This window comes from Amblyraja radiata, chromosome 13 (assembly GCF_010909765.2).
Source record: "Amblyraja radiata isolate CabotCenter1 chromosome 13, sAmbRad1.1.pri, whole genome shotgun sequence".
Taxonomy (NCBI): Eukaryota; Metazoa; Chordata; class Chondrichthyes; order Rajiformes; family Rajidae; genus Amblyraja; species Amblyraja radiata.
In genome coordinates, this window is record NC_045968.1 from 60491269 (window position 1) to 60508825 (window position 17557).

General features: G+C 40.3%; 1 protein-coding gene across 9 annotated transcripts in view; it reads right to left on the reverse strand.

Annotated features, from left to right (window-relative positions):
• The window catches only part of eif4g1 (eukaryotic translation initiation factor 4 gamma 1), a 112363-nt gene that overhangs the window by 15054 nt on the left and 79752 nt on the right, over positions 1–17557 (reverse strand). For 7 of the 9 annotated variants that reach the window (XM_033032187.1, XM_033032188.1, XM_033032189.1 and 4 more), the window contains 10 exons: positions 14902–15075; positions 12950–13147; positions 12328–12474; positions 6238–6474; positions 6030–6134; positions 4764–4923; positions 3788–3891; positions 3562–3670; positions 2827–2923; positions 975–1306 (listed from right to left, as the gene is read on the reverse strand). In XM_033032187.1, the coding sequence (XP_032888078.1) occupies positions 975–1306; positions 2827–2923; positions 3562–3670; positions 3788–3891; positions 4764–4923; positions 6030–6134; positions 6238–6474; positions 12328–12474; positions 12950–13147; positions 14902–15075 (1663 nt within the window). The remainder of the gene's footprint in view (positions 1–974; positions 1307–2826; positions 2924–3561; positions 3671–3787; positions 3892–4763; positions 4924–6029; positions 6135–6237; positions 6475–12327; positions 12475–12949; positions 13148–14901; positions 15076–17557) is intronic. The other 2 variants (XM_033032193.1, XM_033032194.1) reach the window with 1 other exon arrangement.

The window sequence follows — 17557 nt, forward strand, 5'->3', positions numbered from 1 at the left end:
CGGACGGCTCAAGCAACCACGTTAGGTCGCGCTTGCCGCATGCTCGAGGGACAGGCCCTTTACTCCAGCACTATGTCCTTTTGTGTATTAACCTCCACCTTTAGGTTTTTTTTTCTACCTGTGTTACGCTCACGTCTAGAGCCAGCCATCCACTGGAAAACTGCCACGGATATTATCAAGGAACTGCCAAGAGATCACCTTCCATTCTCTCCATATGCTGCCTGACCCGCTGGGTTACTCCGGCACTGCATTTTGCTCAAGTTTTCAGCATCCGCAGTTCCACGAGTCTCTAGATAATGAGCAAACTTAGTACAGAATGTCTGCACTAATATAATACTCATACACCAAATGACAGTTGCAGTCGGATTTCCTTACTCTTACACTCCATTTCTCATGAAATAAACGCCAGGATTCCATTAGCATTCCCAATTCCCTGTCATTATATGTCATTCAGCGCTGATACAGGGTTTGGACGCAAAACATTAATATTTCCTTGTTTAAGAAGGAACGGCAGATGCTGGAAAATCGAAGGTAGACAAAAGTGCTGGAGAAACTCAGCGGGTGCGGCAGCATCTATGGAGCGAAGGAAATAGGCAACGCTTCAGACTGAAGAAGGGTTTCGGCCGGAAACATTGCCTATTTCCTTCGCTCCATAGATGCTGCCGCGCCCCGCTGAGTTTCTCCAGCACTTTTGTCTACCATTAATATTTCCTTCCCTGCCACACAGATGTTGCTGAACCCACTGAGCTCCTCCAGCAGCTTGTCACTGAAAGCATACAATTCTGGAAAGGACCAAACTGCTATATTATTCTTTAAAATATTAGAATGTGGAAGCGTTTTGATAGTTATAGTAATCCTGATGTGCAAATACCAAATAACTGCAAAATGTAGTGTATAATTTTAAAATTGTACTTATAGAATGCTATGTTCTTGTTAAGAATTCCAAAATAAATTTTTAAATCAAGACAACTTACCAGGCTCTTTGCTTGGATCTCTCGAATATCCTCGATCTCTCTCTTCTGTCATGCTGGCCACACGTCTTACTGGTTCTTGAGAATTTCGTCGTTCCCTTTCCCTACTTCGGTCATCGACTTCTTTGTTGTAGCTTCTCTTGGTTAGCGGAGGTCTGTTGCGGTCAGTCTTTTCAGATTTCTCAACGCGATCGCTTTTGTCACCTTTTTCACTGCGTTCAATTCTTTCAAATCGATCATTCCTCTCACTTCTCTCGAAACGTTCATTTCTTTCAAACCGGTCTCCTCGCTCACGATCACCTTTTTCACTTCTATCGCGACTTGAACTACTCCTGTTGAACACGCCAAAAAAAAGAGATCCATGTTAAGCGAATTGCAACTGAAACCCAATTTCAACACATGATATTTTTTCCCCCCATGTGTTTGTGAAACAGATTTGTGTTCAGTTGTGGTCACCCTGCTTAGGAAAGAAAGAGTGCAGAAAGGATTGCCAGGATGTTGCCAGGACTCAGGGGCCTGAGCTTATACGGTAAGGTTGGGCAAGGTAGAACTTTACTCCTTGGAGAACAGCAGGCTGAGGGGTCCTCAGAGGTGTAAAAAATAATGAGGGGAATATAGAGGGGAAATGAACTGTCTTTTATCCAAGCATAGGGAAATCAGTTCCAGTTACATCTTCCTGTCTCCATCCTTTCCGAAGTCCACTCCTTCTGCATTGCATTGAGTCCACTCACTCCGCAACTGGTTGGTTCATTTATCCCTTCAAACTCAACCCACCCATTCCCCAAAACCGCAGGAGATGCAACAGCAGCCAATCACATCCTCTCTCACTTCCACCCAGAGTCCCTCCATGATGTGACAGTGGTTCACCTGCACCTCTTCAAAACCCATCTACTGCATTGTTGCTCTCGAGGTGGCCTCCTTTACATCAGCGTAAACCAGCCGGCTATTTCACTGAACCGTCTGCCAAGCCCTGCTGAATTGCCTGGTTGCCAACCATTTAAAATCCTCTTCCCATTGTGACCCGTCCTTGGCCATGGCCATTATAAGAGTGAGGTCACATGCAAACTGGGGGAATGCACCTCATATTCCTCTTGGCTAACATACAGCCAACATTGTATGAAAAGTGTCCAATTTCAATTAATACTTCCCTTCTCCTTCCCCATCTCTCCCAGCCGGGTGCAACACATTTCTCACAACCCGAGTCACAATGTGCCTTTCCACTCCCTCGTACATTAATCTCCCATCTTCAAAACCCCCCTACTCCTTCCACCAGTATCCCTCCCGCTAGAATTACATTTTACTCCTCTTTTCTCATGCGACAGCCATGTCTCCTTTTCACCTCTAGGTGTCATTTATTCCACCCATCTGTCAAACCCCTCATCTGTATTCGCCCATCACTTGCCAGATTTTATCCTGCCTCTCCCATCTCTTCCAGATTTCTGCCCATTGCAAATATCTGTAGGGTTCCAACCCGAAACGTCACCCGTCCAATCCCTCCACAGATGCTGTCTAACCAACTGAGCTCCGCCAACAATGAGCTTTTTTGTTCAAGATTCCAGTCCGAAAAACGCGCTGCTTCTTACCATACTTTTCCTGATGCAGCTGCGGACGACGCAACTTTACAGAAGGTTGCAAGGTAGCCCATCTTCTAGGAAGGCAACCTCACCCAATGTGAGGTTTGCTTCCACCCCTTAATTTGCACAAATTATTTTCAAATTAAGCAATTCCAAAATAGCACAAATACTATGTAGTGCATTCATTGTATTTTTCTATTGGTGTGCACAGATCAGTGGAATTCCAATACAAACACAGATTTAAAGATATAAACCTCTGGTAATCAATTTCATCAACTTGCCTGGGCACCACTCTTCGTGCATCAAAATTATCTGTGGATGAAGACTGTTGGAGAGCTGAAAATCTATTTAATGTGGCTGTCCTTCCTGAATCCACACCTAAATACACAAATAGGAAATAGCTATATAGTTTAGTGAACATTTATAAACCAATATACTGTTAATTATTCTTGAGCAGAATGTTAACAGAATAAGCACTGATCTAGAATAGGGAATACCACATATTCAGAGGTTAATTTACGACGGGAGATACATAGACGTAGCTTCACCTGGACCTTGAATCATTGTCTAACGTTCTAATTTAAGGGTTTAATAAGAATGATACAAGGAAGCTTCCCCTACACCTGCAATATGCTCTTGCATATGCTCATCAACTCTCCCTCATTTCTATTGCCGCTTACTTATATTAGCAGGTAATTTATGATAACCAATTAATCTACCAGCACATCCTTAGGATGTGGGAGAAAACTGGAGCAAAGTGGAGTCCCATGCAGTCACACGAAGATTTTGCAAAATGCATACAAATAGCTGTCATGGCTGAACTCGGATCCATGAAGCAGTGGGACATCAGCCACGGTGCCCTTTGTCCACACGAGGCATTTTCCTGCATGATGATACTATGTTACTCTTACACTGTCTTTGTTTGTAAACGACTATCCGCAGTTCCTTAATGTCTTGATAACTGTTTCTATATTGGCCAGAATGACTTGCTTAAAATAGTTAAATCTTGAAGTTACCTGCGTCACTAGGCTTGCTTCCAGATCCACCACTGCTCCCTTTTACCCAGCTACCAAGTCGACCAGCTGGTGCCAGCACTTGATTGTTGTAATCCATGGCCCCAGCCGCCTATTTAAGAAAAACAGTTTGTGTGGATGGGGACAGAGGATAGAATTCAAGTATCAAAAACCATTTACAGTTGATATTTTTTAAAGCAAGTTGCATTTCAGGAGACCAATCCCTTACCTTAGTAATCTTACTTAGCCTACTTGTATCAATAGGCCTGCTACTTTTTGCAATCGGTACTGTATTCCAGCCTGCTTCATCAGTTCCTTGATTTCCTCTACCACCTACAGACGGCAATATTTTGTCATTGAAAAATGCATGCTGTTATCATAATACCCAAGTCAAATCACACACAAGACTGTTTACAACTTGCTAGCATCATAAGCAATACTGCCTTATAATAGTTACATATGCAATGTCAGCAGGAGATCAGGAATGCCAAGATTCCAACAATGTCTTTTTAAATCAGCAAGTCCTGAAATAGTAAACCAATGCTTTTTTTAAGAGTTTAGTTTATAGATACAACGTGGAAACAGGCCCTTCGGCCCACCAAGTCCATGCCGATCAGCAATCCCCGTACAGTAGCATCATCCTCGGGACAGTTCACAATTTTACCAAGCCAATTAGCCTACAAATCTGTATGTCTTTGGAGAGTGGGAGGAAACGGGAGATCCCGGCGGAGCAAACCCATGCAAGTTACGGGGAGAACATACAAACTCTGCACAGATAGCACCCGTGGTCAGGTTCAAATCTGGGTTTCTGGCGTTGTAAGGAAGCAACTCTACCTCTGTGCCACCCAATGCATACAAGTTCTGGAAAGTTGGTAGGTACGATGAACAATGCTGCTTTACCAAGGAAGGTTGGATCACAACATAGATTAGCTCTCAATCATTTGATTATTGGGAAGCACCCTGCTCAAGATGTATAGATCTTTGAACTAATATCCAACATCAAGCAAAAATAGTGACACGGAAAATAACTGCAGTAAAATATAACAAATACCAATAACATGCTTTAGGATTAAGTGGGTGATCCTAAATACAATTTATATGATGCCAAGATTTAGCTGGCAGAGAATGTTTAAAATTCATAAAGTTTCTAATTCCAGAATAATGTCTATAAATACAATAAACATCTGTATCACTATTAAACTCACCTGTACTACTGCTGCTTCCACCACCTCTCCTTTTATCCTGTTTAAATAGTAGTTGTTGTTGCACTTTTAAATGCTGTTGATGTTCTTCTATCTGAGCTTCTCTGTGTATCTGTTCTAATGTCTTGGGTCCTTGATCACCTCTTCGAGGCACCCAGTTATTCTGGAAACAAGCAGTTCAACAATCAAACATTATATCATGGATAACACTATTTTCCACCCATCATCAAAAAAATTACTAAAATTTAATGAATTTATTATGGAGAACAAGGAAATGGCAGATGAGTTGAACAGGTACTTTGGATCTGTCTTCACTAAGGAAGACACAAACAATCTCCCTGATGTATTGGTGGCCAGAGGATCTAGGGTGACGGAGGAACTGAAGGAAATTCATATTAGGCAGGAAATAGTGTTGGGTAGACTGAAGGCTGATAAATCCCCGGGGGGGGGTCTGCATCCTAAGGTACTTAAGGAGGTGGCTCTAGAAATCATGGACGCATTGGTGATTTTCCAATGTTCAATAGATTCAGGATCAGTTCCTGCGGATTGGAGGGTAGCTAATGTTATGGGGAGTACAGAACCAGGGGCCACAGTTTAAGAATAAGGGGTAGGCCATTTAGAACGGAGATGAGGAAAAACCTTTTCACCCAGAGAGTTGTAAATCTGTGGAATTCTCTGCCTCAGAAGGCAGTGGAGGCCGATTCTCTGGATACTTTCAAGTTAGATAGAGCTCTTAAAGATAACGGAATCAAGGGATATGGGAGAGGCAGGAACGGGGCACTGATTGTGGATGATCAGCCATGATCACAGTGAATGGTGGTGCTGGCGCAAAGGACCGAATGGCCTACTCCTTCACCTATTGTCTACTGTCTATTGTCTATAATTTCAGTCAATACAAATCCAACACTCCTGGACACATTTACTTACACTATGGAAATATTACTGTAGATAAATTGTGTTATAGCTTGTTCAATTGCTTTTTTGTTGGCTGTGTTATCCAAAAAGTAATCAGGGACACTAACAAGGACAGAATGCTTTTATGACTATGACGTGGCTTTAAAGTAGCACCATTTGTAAGATAAAACGCAAGTGATTTAAATGTTGAACTTTGTGAAATATGTTGCTTGTTGTGACGATGCATTGTCTGCATGAGTAAGTAGTCAATGTTTCCAAAGATACTTCAGAAAAATTCAGATTCAACAATATTTTGTTTACACAATACATCAACACGGATATGGGTCATTTACTACCTTAGTCAATGGAACTCACTTGTCGCAGATCAATTACATCCTGCACCATAAAGCGAATCCTAGATGACGTTTTTTTCTCTTTAATTATTTTTCCCATTTGGTTAAAATATTGATCCATCCTAGGCTATAAAATACAAAGAGGTAACATTTTCTGTAGAAAGCAAATACCTCAAGAACAAATTATATCGATTCTATCAAATATTTAAGCAAACATTTCTCATACTTACTTTGGCTTTTTCAAAGTCCAAATCTTTGCCTATTGTCGTTAACAACCTACAAAGGCACTCTAGTGATTCTTGATCATGGTTTTTTAGCAGCTTCACTATACAGTCATGCATAATTGGTTCCGTCAACATTTTCAGTTTGAAGAGTTCACCAATAAATTTGATATTGCCTAGTGATCGTCGCCTGGCTTTATCTCTGGCATCCTTTAACTGCTCTTGCAGACGAGTTTTTTCTTCAGACTGAAATGGAGATTTTAATTATAATATGTTTAAGCATACAGGTTTAAGCATAAAGTATAGAGACAAACATTTTATATATAGGTTGACTGTCTGTATCCACAAAAACATATCCCTGCAACATTAGACAGGAGCCATAGGAGGCATACAATTAAGAGTATTGCAGCAATTTTAATGTGTATTCATTTGTATTGTTGATGCAAGGGCCTAGTTCATTAATTATAAATGAGGAAATCTGGTAAATTCAATGAATTTTAAAATTATTATTTTAAAACAAATCATAACACAACTGGATCCCTCAGTCCTATCTGGTTCAAAGGCTTCCAGTGGGACTAATTTCTACCATTCTTATTCAGAATGATATTGAACTCCAAATCCAAGTACAATCAATCATGTATTCTGAAATGGCCCATCAAACAATTCAGCCATAATAGACCTCAACATTAAACCACTATAATTCAAACAGATGGATGGAACCAAATATAAATCATTTCTAAAAAATCCTTGTTTACTCCTAATGAGCCAAAATTTGGGGAGCTGGCTATATAGACGGTCAAAGTCTGACAGCAATATTCACCAGGTAACCTTTTAGATAGCATCTTAAATATAATGCACAACAATAATCCCTGGCCATATATTTTCCCATCTGTGATGGTGAAACGTGTTGTGAAGGAACAGATCTTAGATACATGGATACATACAAAATCGGTGCAGGAGTAGGCCATTCGGCCCTTCGAGCCAGCCATTCAATGTGATCATGGCTGATCATCCACAATCAGTACCCCGTTCCTGCCTTCTCCACATATCCCTTGATTCCCCTAGCCCTAAGAGCTCTATCTAACTCTCTTTTGAATGCATCCAGTGAATTGACCTCCACTGCCTTCTGAGGCAGAGAATTCCACAAATTCATAACTGTGTGAAAACGTTTTTCCTCATCTCCGTTTTAAATGGCTTACTCCTTATTCTTAAAATGTGGGCCCTGGTTCTAGACTCCCCCAACATCGGCAACATGTTTCCTGCCTCTACCGTGTCCAATCCCTTAATAATTTTATATGTTTTCAGAAGATCTCCTCTCATCCTTCTAAATTCCAGTTAATTTAATCTTAACATTGACTCAGGACTGTACTGGGTCAAATTGGGGACAGGGAATATTTTGCCATTTATCATCCTTCGGGGGGAAAAGCCAGAAAGGGGTACTGATTTTTGATGATCAGCCATGAATGGTGGTGCTGGTTCGAAGGGCTGTACGGTTCGAAGGGCTGCACCTATTTTCTATGTTTCTATCCTCCCTTTGTTGATGAGTCTTTACATCCTGTCAAACCCGTAGAGAAGCAACATTAAGGACACAATTCAGTGCAATGCAAACATGAAGCCCTGCTAGATAAAATTACGAGCGCTTTTAAAATCCCCCTGAAAATGTGATGCTTAGGCCAGGTGAGGCGGCCGACCTCATCGGGACTTCTACGCCAATCGGTGGGACAAATATGACCCCGCAGCCAGGGCTCTGGGCCTGGCTGGACACGGCAGATTGGTACCATTAGCCGACTTCTGTGGCCAACATTATCACTTGATTCCGCTAGCCCTAAGAACTCTGTCTAACTCTTTTGAATGCACCCAGTGAATTGGACAGTATCTCAGTGGCCTATGCAGCCCATCGGTATTGTTGGACTCCTCTTGGAAGCCATGACCACTGTTGGGTCAGCAAAACGGATAATGCAGAAAGGTTTTCAAACAAAGGATGTCAGAAAATCTGTGTTGTACCTGTCATGTGCACTGTGATACAGTGAATAGCTTGGTTTACATACTATCCAGTGAACAGAGTACACACAAGTAAATCAAGCCATACACAAGGGCAACACGTAGTGCAAAGAGAAAAATACTAGAGTGCAAAACATTGTGTTGCTGCATTGTAGCGTTACAGTTAAAGATAAAGTCCAACGACTGTAATGGGGATACACCTAATTTGCAGGGGGGCTGTTCAGTCATCTGATTACAACTGTGTACAAGCGGTACCTTAAACTGGAGGTTTGTGTTTTCACACTTTTGTATCTTTTGCCCAAAGAGTGAAGGGACAAGTGGGAATGACCGGAGTGAAAAAGATTTAAGAAGGAACTGCAGATGCTGGGAAAATCAAAAGTAGACAACAAAAAAAAAGATATTTGGTTAAGCTGGAAACTTGCAGTTCTTGATCCTTTCCACTTCAGCACTATTGATGGTATTTGGAGCATATACTCCACCTCGCTACTGGAAGCTAATAATTCACTCCTTCATCTTCTGACATTGAGGGAGGGAGAGAGAGGTTGTCGTCTTGACACTACTTCACTAAACTCTTGATTTCCTTCGTGTACTCCGTCTCCGGCCCACTACAGTGGTATCATGTGCATGTTTGTAAATGCAGTTAGAACACAATGTGGCTGTTACAGGACACCACTGGAGGATATTTTGTTGCCACTGATTGTGGTCTATGGGCCAGAAAGCCATGGATTCAGTGGTAGAGGAGGGTGCTAACTCTGAGGTCCAAGAGTTTGGAGATGTGTTTGGTTGGGATTATGGTGTTGCAGACAGAGATATGATCAGTAATGAGTCTGGCATAAATGTCCTCATTATCTAAATGTTCCAGTAAAGAATGTCAGGTTCGGGAGTCAGCACCTGCTGTGGACCAGCTGCTATGGGAGGCAAACTGTAGTGGACCATGGCTGCCTGGAAGGCTGGAGGTAATGCACGCATTGCACAGCCTCTCGAGGCACTTCATGGTGGATGTCAGAGCCACTAAGGCATGGTAGCTTGCTTTTAATTGTATGACCAGTATGACAGTGGTCTTCTTTCATCAAGCAGATTATTCGCTGGAACTCAATGGTAGCAATCTCACCAAGTCACCAGTCAATAGGTTCAAGGCAACACCTTCTGAGAGAAAATCTTGATTGAATCCTCGAAAGGGTGGTGTAATCCATTCAACAGGTGATGAAGCCACTAAAACAGAGGGCCTGACTGCCCTCATGTGGCACTGCATTGAAATGCAGCTTTCCTTGCCTTTTGGTCAGCAGATTTCTTACAAACAGGGCCACTACTTTATTGCTGACACTGTTTTATGTTTTATAATATTCTATACTCTATGTTCTGTACTCATATTTAATTACTTAAACTTATGGAGGTCATAATCAGCAAGTAAATACTTCATTTTCAACTCTTGTGGTCAAAGCGATGTTAATACAAAGAACAATAGCTGTTCACTTAAGCAGCTTGTGGCCATCAGCAGAGCAGGTGCTAAATGATAAAGTGTCAAGAAACCAAGATAACATTTTACTTTCCCACATCAACCAAAGAAATACGATGGTGCATTATGGACCTTAGTTACCATCTAAATTAGCTACGTAGAATTATTTAGATTTCAGCCAAAAAAACTCAGATAGATATTAGCAAATTCTAATAACTCCGCCATCATACCTGCATCTCAACGACAAATTCCAGGTCTGCACTCAAGACTTTGCATGGCTAGCCATATTTAAAAGGCAATAGCAAAAATGCAAGAAACAGCCAATAAACTGTATTTATAGGTTAGAGAACAAACAGAGAAATTGCCTCCGTTGCCTATAAAACTAGGCTGCAAGAATCTTACCCAGCTGCTACCGCCAGTTCCCTCAAACACGCATGAAAAAAATCAGCTTGAGCAAGGGATCAGGAACTGACAACCAGCTATGAAATTTAGACTAGATGGAAAGAGACAAAGTATTGCTGAAATAATTAACGCACACTTTCTTCTACAAATTGTGCAACACCCTAAGTCAGACCTCCAGAGGAAATTATACATGCATTCCCTTTTACACTGCTTCTCCCAAATGATAAATTATGAATTCAACAAAAGACTTCCAGTACAGTAAATGGGGTGATCTGCCCTATGATGTCGAAGATTACAATCAAAGTACACCTAGATCTTCAATGACTTATCAGGCGTAATTCTTGTCTGAAATGCAGCCTCATTGAGTGTAGTGGATCGCAGTTGCAGCGTACTATTCAAGAATTATGACATTACATCAACGACATCTACATTTCATATAATGTAAAAGCCTGTTGGTGTCACGAATCCCCATTTGACACCTGATCATTAGTCACATTGAACACCCCCGGTGAAATGATGCCGGTCCTTAATATAGTTTACGGTATCCTGTTTCACCAGTGTAAAGCCAAGTCATCAGAACTATTCTGTTTACTTTGAACTTGGGCTACAGACTAATGCCCATCTTGTCCAAGTAGTCTTCGCTGAGTTTGCATGAAATTTCTGCAATTTATCCAGAAGTTTTAGTTATTCTCCCAGGCTCAGAGAATGTTATAAAAGACAATGGAGGTTCAAAATTGTGACGGTAAGAATCAAATGAAAAAACATTTCAAATGAAGCAGCCTGGAGTGGTATTCCACATCCTTTCAAGTTTGATGTCATTTGGGCTTGGACCAAACAAATGAAAATAATTTTTAGGTGGGGCATAGACAGAAAATTATATAGTTGAGCAGATTGCAGTTCCAGAAATATATTGGTAACAAAGTAAATGGTTAGACTTCTGAAATTTTGAAAAAGGAAAAGCACTGAAATAAGGCAAGAGCTATTTCCGGAAACATACGGAGAGGGAAGGGAATAAGTGATTGGAGCAATACAAGAAACCTACAATGGTCAAGATGGCACATTCAGGGAGTAGGGACAAAGAGAAGGGGTGTCCAAAGATAGGAGTGATGGGGTGCACTGGGAAAGAAGATAATAAAGATCCCTCCTTTGAAAGAGCATTATATATTGAGCTAAGAATGGAATAAGAATGTGACATTGTGGCAGTGGGCAATGGAGAAGAGCAGTAAAGGTAACACATTGGTTTTAAAATTGAATTTGGTAAGGACCACAGAACTGAGAAACAAAAGCAAGAAAATCATGTTTTGTCCTTATAACCATAATAGGGACTTAGCTGGAAACTCACTTCCAACTCTCCAACTTTAGGAAATAAATAATCCAAGATATGAGGAAGCATATGTTGAATATTCACCCTTGACCAGAGAAGGCTTCAGGGCCATGTAAGGTTTAGAGTAAAAGATGACAAAACCATGTTGCTACACCAAAATACACTGGCAGAAATCAAAATCACAGATTTCAGGTGATTTGCAAAGAACAAATTTGAGTAAACAAGTTTAATGCAGTGAGGTATTCATAATCCAGGCACGATACCTACAAGGATAATGGAAGCAGAATGAATAACTTGAGAGAATAAAAATTCTCCCGGAGTGTGAAAATAACAGGGAGTGGGACTAACTTGATAGCTTTTAAGGGCTACCAGGTACAATGGTCAAATGGTTCCACAAAAATATTACTTATGCCCCAAGACTTGTTAAATGCATGTGATACTACGCAACAAAAACTTTGAACAGCTGATAAATTATTGGAGAAACATTTTCTTGTTGTTCATAGGACTAAACAAGCATGTACAAGAAAACTGGAAATTCAATTTACAAAAATAAAGTTGTTAACCAAGGAACTAGATAAGAACATAGAACAGAACTGCACAAGAACAGGCCCTTCAGCCCACAATGTCTGTCGACCATAATGCCAAGAACATCATTAGCATTAATCATTTATCTGCAAACAATGATCCCTTCAAAATGTAAGCAATCATAGAATGTATGATTAATATCAAATGGTCCATTAACTCTTATTCTGTAAATGTTTAATTTTAACATTGTGTTAATGGATCCAAACATATTATGCATCTTAATTACTGCAGAGGAAAGGAATAGAACAACTTCATGTAAAATTGGAGGAATAACAAACGTGCAATCCTCAAACCAAAATTATTATTTTCTTAATTATAAAAAGTTCTTTACCATAACTGAAGCATCAATTTCCTTCTGTTTTTTGTCTATTACAGCATCATCATCTTTATCTTTTTCAAATTCCTTCTGACATCTGTTTAACAGCAACTTCCGAAAATTTACAGTTGCTCCCGGCTTGTCAGGTATTGGAACTTTCAGCTGTTAAAAGAATGCGTTAACTTATTTAAAAAAAAATGAAAATCCAGTAAGAAATTAACATTCTAACAGTGTGCACTATCATGCATTCATGGTTTTTAATATCTAAAATCAGTGCAGCCAATGTTTTACAATTGACAATATCATTCCCTATAAAATACAACAAAAGGTAGTAAACTGAAATATTAATCTCAATTTGATTTGGTTCTGGTAACTGTTAAATTGTAGTAAACAGAAAAGCATTATTTCTAGACCGAAAAGATGGAATCTAATCTTAAATCAGCCTTGATCTGCATTTTTACAGCTTGAAATTCAAATCTTAAATCTATTAAACAGTATCTCCAAAACCCAAAGACATAATGAATATCGCAAGATAAATATTTGTGCTGGAGAAAAATAATATTCATTAATCACAGCAAAGGTTTAATCTACCTGGTAAAAGCCACAATTGTATTCCAAAATATCAATAGGTACTTACAGTTGTAAGACAGCGGCACATGTTGGCATAGGCAACAGAGAAGTTTGGTTCAGAAATTGCTTTTTCAAACACCAGATCAATAACACCTTTAAGCCTCTCTTCGTCATCAATTGTCAATTCTGCAACTTGTTTCATCAACTGCTGGAACATCTGTGGTGTCAGTTTGTTCAAAATACCGCGCACCTTGCGGAACAGCTCCTAAACCAGTTAAAAAAAAAATTTGCATTCATCTAACTGTGTTGACATGAGCATAACAATCACAGGCCCTACATTTTTCTATTGATTTTCGCACCATTCAAACTAGGTACAAGTTATGACCTGCATATTCACAGTACCTGATCGTAAGAATTTGACAGTGAAGGTGATGGTGAGTGTAATTCATGTCGCAAGTTGTGGTCCAAGAATAACTTTAAAATAGGGGCAGACAGATTTTTTTAGTGGGTGGGGAGAGTTTCCAGGCTTAGCAAAACACAGATATTCTTCACTGAGGGAACAGAGCGAGGAAGTAGGAGATTTATCGCTAGCTACTTGTTCAGAAGATAATGCCCAGTACAAATCACAAAACTCAAATTAAATTCTTGCCAAAAAGGAATCTGTACTTATTAAGTTACAATTATGGTAAAATCAAACAATTCAAACATATTCCTAGCTTTATATACGTTTTTTCAAAATTATACTGATCCATAAGCTTATAGCATTAATGTAGCATTGTTAATAGCATAGCTAGATCTTGGAGTCCAAGTCCATAGCTCCTGATGGAGCAGTAAAGGCAGCGCATAGTATGCTTGCCTTCTTTGATCAAATACAAGTCAGGAAATTATGATGCAATTCTAAGACTTTGGTTAGGCTGCATTTGGAAAATTGCATGCAGTTCTGGTCCCCCCCATTATAGGCAGGAAGTGGAGGCTTTGGAAAGGGAGCAGACGTGGTTGACCAGAATGATGCATGGATTAGTGGGAGACATTCGACAGACTTGTACTCTTTTTTCTGGGACACCAGTGGTTGCAGGGAGACCTCCTAGAAGTATATAAGTGGGACTTTATTCCTTGGGTGAGGGGTAATCTTATGGAAGTATAAAATCATGAGGAAAATAGATAAGGTGAATGCACGCAGTCTTTTCCCCAGGATAGGGAAAGCGAGGGCATGGGTTTAAGGTGAGAGGAGAAAGATTTAATAGGAACTGGCTGAACAACGGTTTGACAGAAGGTGGTGGGCATATAGAATGAGCTGTCAAAGGAAGTAGTTGAGGCAGATACAATAACATTTAAAATACATTTGGATAGGTACATGAAGAGACAAAGGGACATAGACCAGAAGCAAACAAATAAGACTAGCTTGGATGGGACATCTTGGTGGGCATGGACGAGTTAGGTAAAGGGCCAGTTTACGTGTATGACTATGCCCTCAAATCCATTGCAAGACTACAATTATCTGTGCTAATTATCAGCCTAAAGACAATACATCCAGGACCCAGCCCACTCTCTCATGCATGTAACTTTTGACAGCTGTCAAAATGGCATGTTAAAGATGCCACGTTGTCCAGTATTCAAACAATTGGACTCCAGTGCAAAAATAGTTTGGCAGAAATGAGAGCAAATATTACTGATACTGAATATATCTGGCAGCAGTTATATTCAGATCTTACTACCAAAGCTAGTAATATTCAGTCAATGTATAACAAGTCAGCAATTTCCCTAAAATCAGGGGGTCAAATTAGCATTAAAAATTCATAATTAATTAATTTTTCACTAATCTCCTGCAGTTACATTCTAACACGATCAAAGCCTGCCCTTCTGCCGCTTTAAAAATTATGGCTGTTTACGATGAAAATTAATGCCAAGGTTATGGAAGTGAGGGAATATCAACACCCAATACAAATCTAGAAAATCTAAAAGCACCTTTGGCATCCTGAAAAGTGTAAACGGGTGTCAACAATTTTGCCACATGGTTACCTGTGTATCTGTCAAATCTGGTTCTTCTTCCTCAGATGGCTTCTTCACCGTTGGTTTCCAAGCATGCTCTGCCTTCTTAAGTTGTATGTCGTCATTTAGGGATACAGTTGCAATAATTTTGCGAGGCTCCTTTCTTTGGCCTTGTTGAGATCTTCTTGGGCCTACACCTGAAGGCTATATAAAACAATGAACATACACAAAATTGGTCTTTGAGGAACAAATGTTTCCATTGGGCTAGCATTAAACTACTAATTCAAATCTGGTATATAATAAAGAGGCAATTCTTAGTACACTAAAAAAGTAGGCTGAGAAACAAAATTATGAGGCATCATCTCCTTGAAGCAAGCAATTTAAAACAAGTTATAACACTCACCATGAAGGACCCCGTGTTCCAATATATTTGGCTTCAAGGTTAGGAATAGGATTAATTTCATCACGCCTGCTTGCCAGTGCTTATTCAGCATTCAGCCCAAATGACATATAAGCACAGGTAAGCAATAATATCACATTGCCATTTAGCTTTGGTAATAACTCGCTAAAAGTGGTTGTTAACCACTTGGTTATGGAAGATGCAAGGCCAGAAAGTAATGCTTAATATTAGGGTGATCAAAGGTGAGCACCCGTTAGGAATCCCAGATTTTCTTTTAAAACAAGTTACAGTTGTGGGGGCAACACATCAAATTGCCAACCCAAGGATGAGACATACAAATTAGGTTGTGTTCAATTACTCCTTGATTCAGTTTCCTCCTCCAACAATAGAAAGTCAAGATACTTATAGCCATTATGTGAGTGCACTAAATACGTGAAAAGCTAAAACAGAAATTTTTGAATACATCCATCAAGTCTAATAGAAACATAGAAAATAGGTGCAGGAGTAGGCCATTCGGCCCTTCGATCATCCAACTCAGTGTCCTGTACCTGCCTTCTCTCCATACCCCCTGATCCATTTAGCCACAAGGGCCACATCTAACTCACTCTTAAATATAGCCAATGAACTGGCCTCAACTACCTTCTGTGGCAGAAAATTCCAGATTCACCACTCTCTGTGTGAAAAATGTTTTTCTCATCTCGGTCCTAAAAGACTTCCCCCTCATCCTTAAACTGTGACCTCTTGTTCTGGACTTCCCCAACATCGGGAACAATCTTCCCGCATCTAGCCTGTCCAATCCCTTAAGAATTTTGTAGGTTTCTGTAAGATCCCCCCTCAATCTTCTAAATTCTAGCGAGTACAAGCCGAGTCTATCCAGTCTTTCTTCATATGAAAGTCCTGCCATCCCAGGAATCAGTCTGGTGAACCTTCTCTGTACTCCCTCTATGGCAAGAATGTCTTTCCTCAGATTAGGAGACCAAAACTGGACGCAATACTCCAGGTGTGGTCTCACCAAGACCCTGTACAACTGCAGTAGAACCTCCCTGCTCCTATACTCAAATCATTTTGCTATGAATGCTAACATACCATTCGCTTTCTTCACTGCCTGCTGCACCTGCATGCCTACTTTCAATGACTGGTGCACCATGACACCCAGGTCTCGTTGCATCTCCCCTTTTCCTAATCGACCACCATTCAGATAAAAGTCTACTTTCCTGTTTTTGCCACCAAAGTGGATAACCTCACATTTATCCACATTATACTGCATCTGCCATGCATTTGCCCACTCACCCAACCTATCCAAGTCACCTTGCAGCCTCCTAGCATCCTTCTCACAGCTAACACTGCCCCCCCAGCTTCGTGTCATCCACAAACTTGGAGAAGTTGCATTCAATTCCCTCATCCAGATCATTAATATATATTGTAAATAGCTGGGGTCCCAGCACTGAACCTTGCGGTACCTCACTAGTCACTGCCTGCCATTCCGAAAAGGACCCGTTTACTCCTACTCTTTTGCTTACTGTCTGCCAGCCAGTTCACTATCCACATCAATACTGAACCCCCAATACCGTGTGCTTTAAGTTTGTTATGTGGGACCTTGTTGAAAGCCTTCTGAAAGTCCAGATATAACACATCCACTGGTTCTCCCTTATCCACTCTACTAGTTACATCCTCGAAAAATTCTATAAGATTCATCAGACATGATTTACCTTTCATAAATCCATGCTGACTTTGTCCAATGATTTCACCACTTTCCAAATGTGCTGCTATCCCATCTTTAATAATTGACTAGCATTTTCCCCACTACCGATGTTAGACTAACTGGTCTCGGTAAATCCCTGTTTTCTCTCTGCCTCCCTTTTTAAAAAGTGCTAATGTGCTATAACATCCTTTGCATTGTCAGGACAATAAACATAAACACCTGGCAATCAAAAAGTTAGAAGCTTTCACTAATTAAAGATTATTCCAAGGGAACTTTAGAGTATAGTGTTCAGTTTTGGTCACCATGTTATAGGAAAGATGTTGTCAAGCTGGAAAGGGGGCAGAGAAGATTTGAGGATGTTGCCAGGACTGGAACTAGAACAGGTTTGAAACTACCTCCTCCAGCAGCTCCAGTCCTGTTCTGTAGGGAGAGGTTGAGCAGGCTAGGGTTTTATCCTTGGAGTGCAGGAAGACGTGGTGCACAAAATCAAAAATAAGGAATAGGTCGGGTAAAAACATAAAATCTTTTGCCTTGAGTAGAGGAATAGAGAACCAGAGCTCATAGGTTTAAGGTGAGGTTATGGG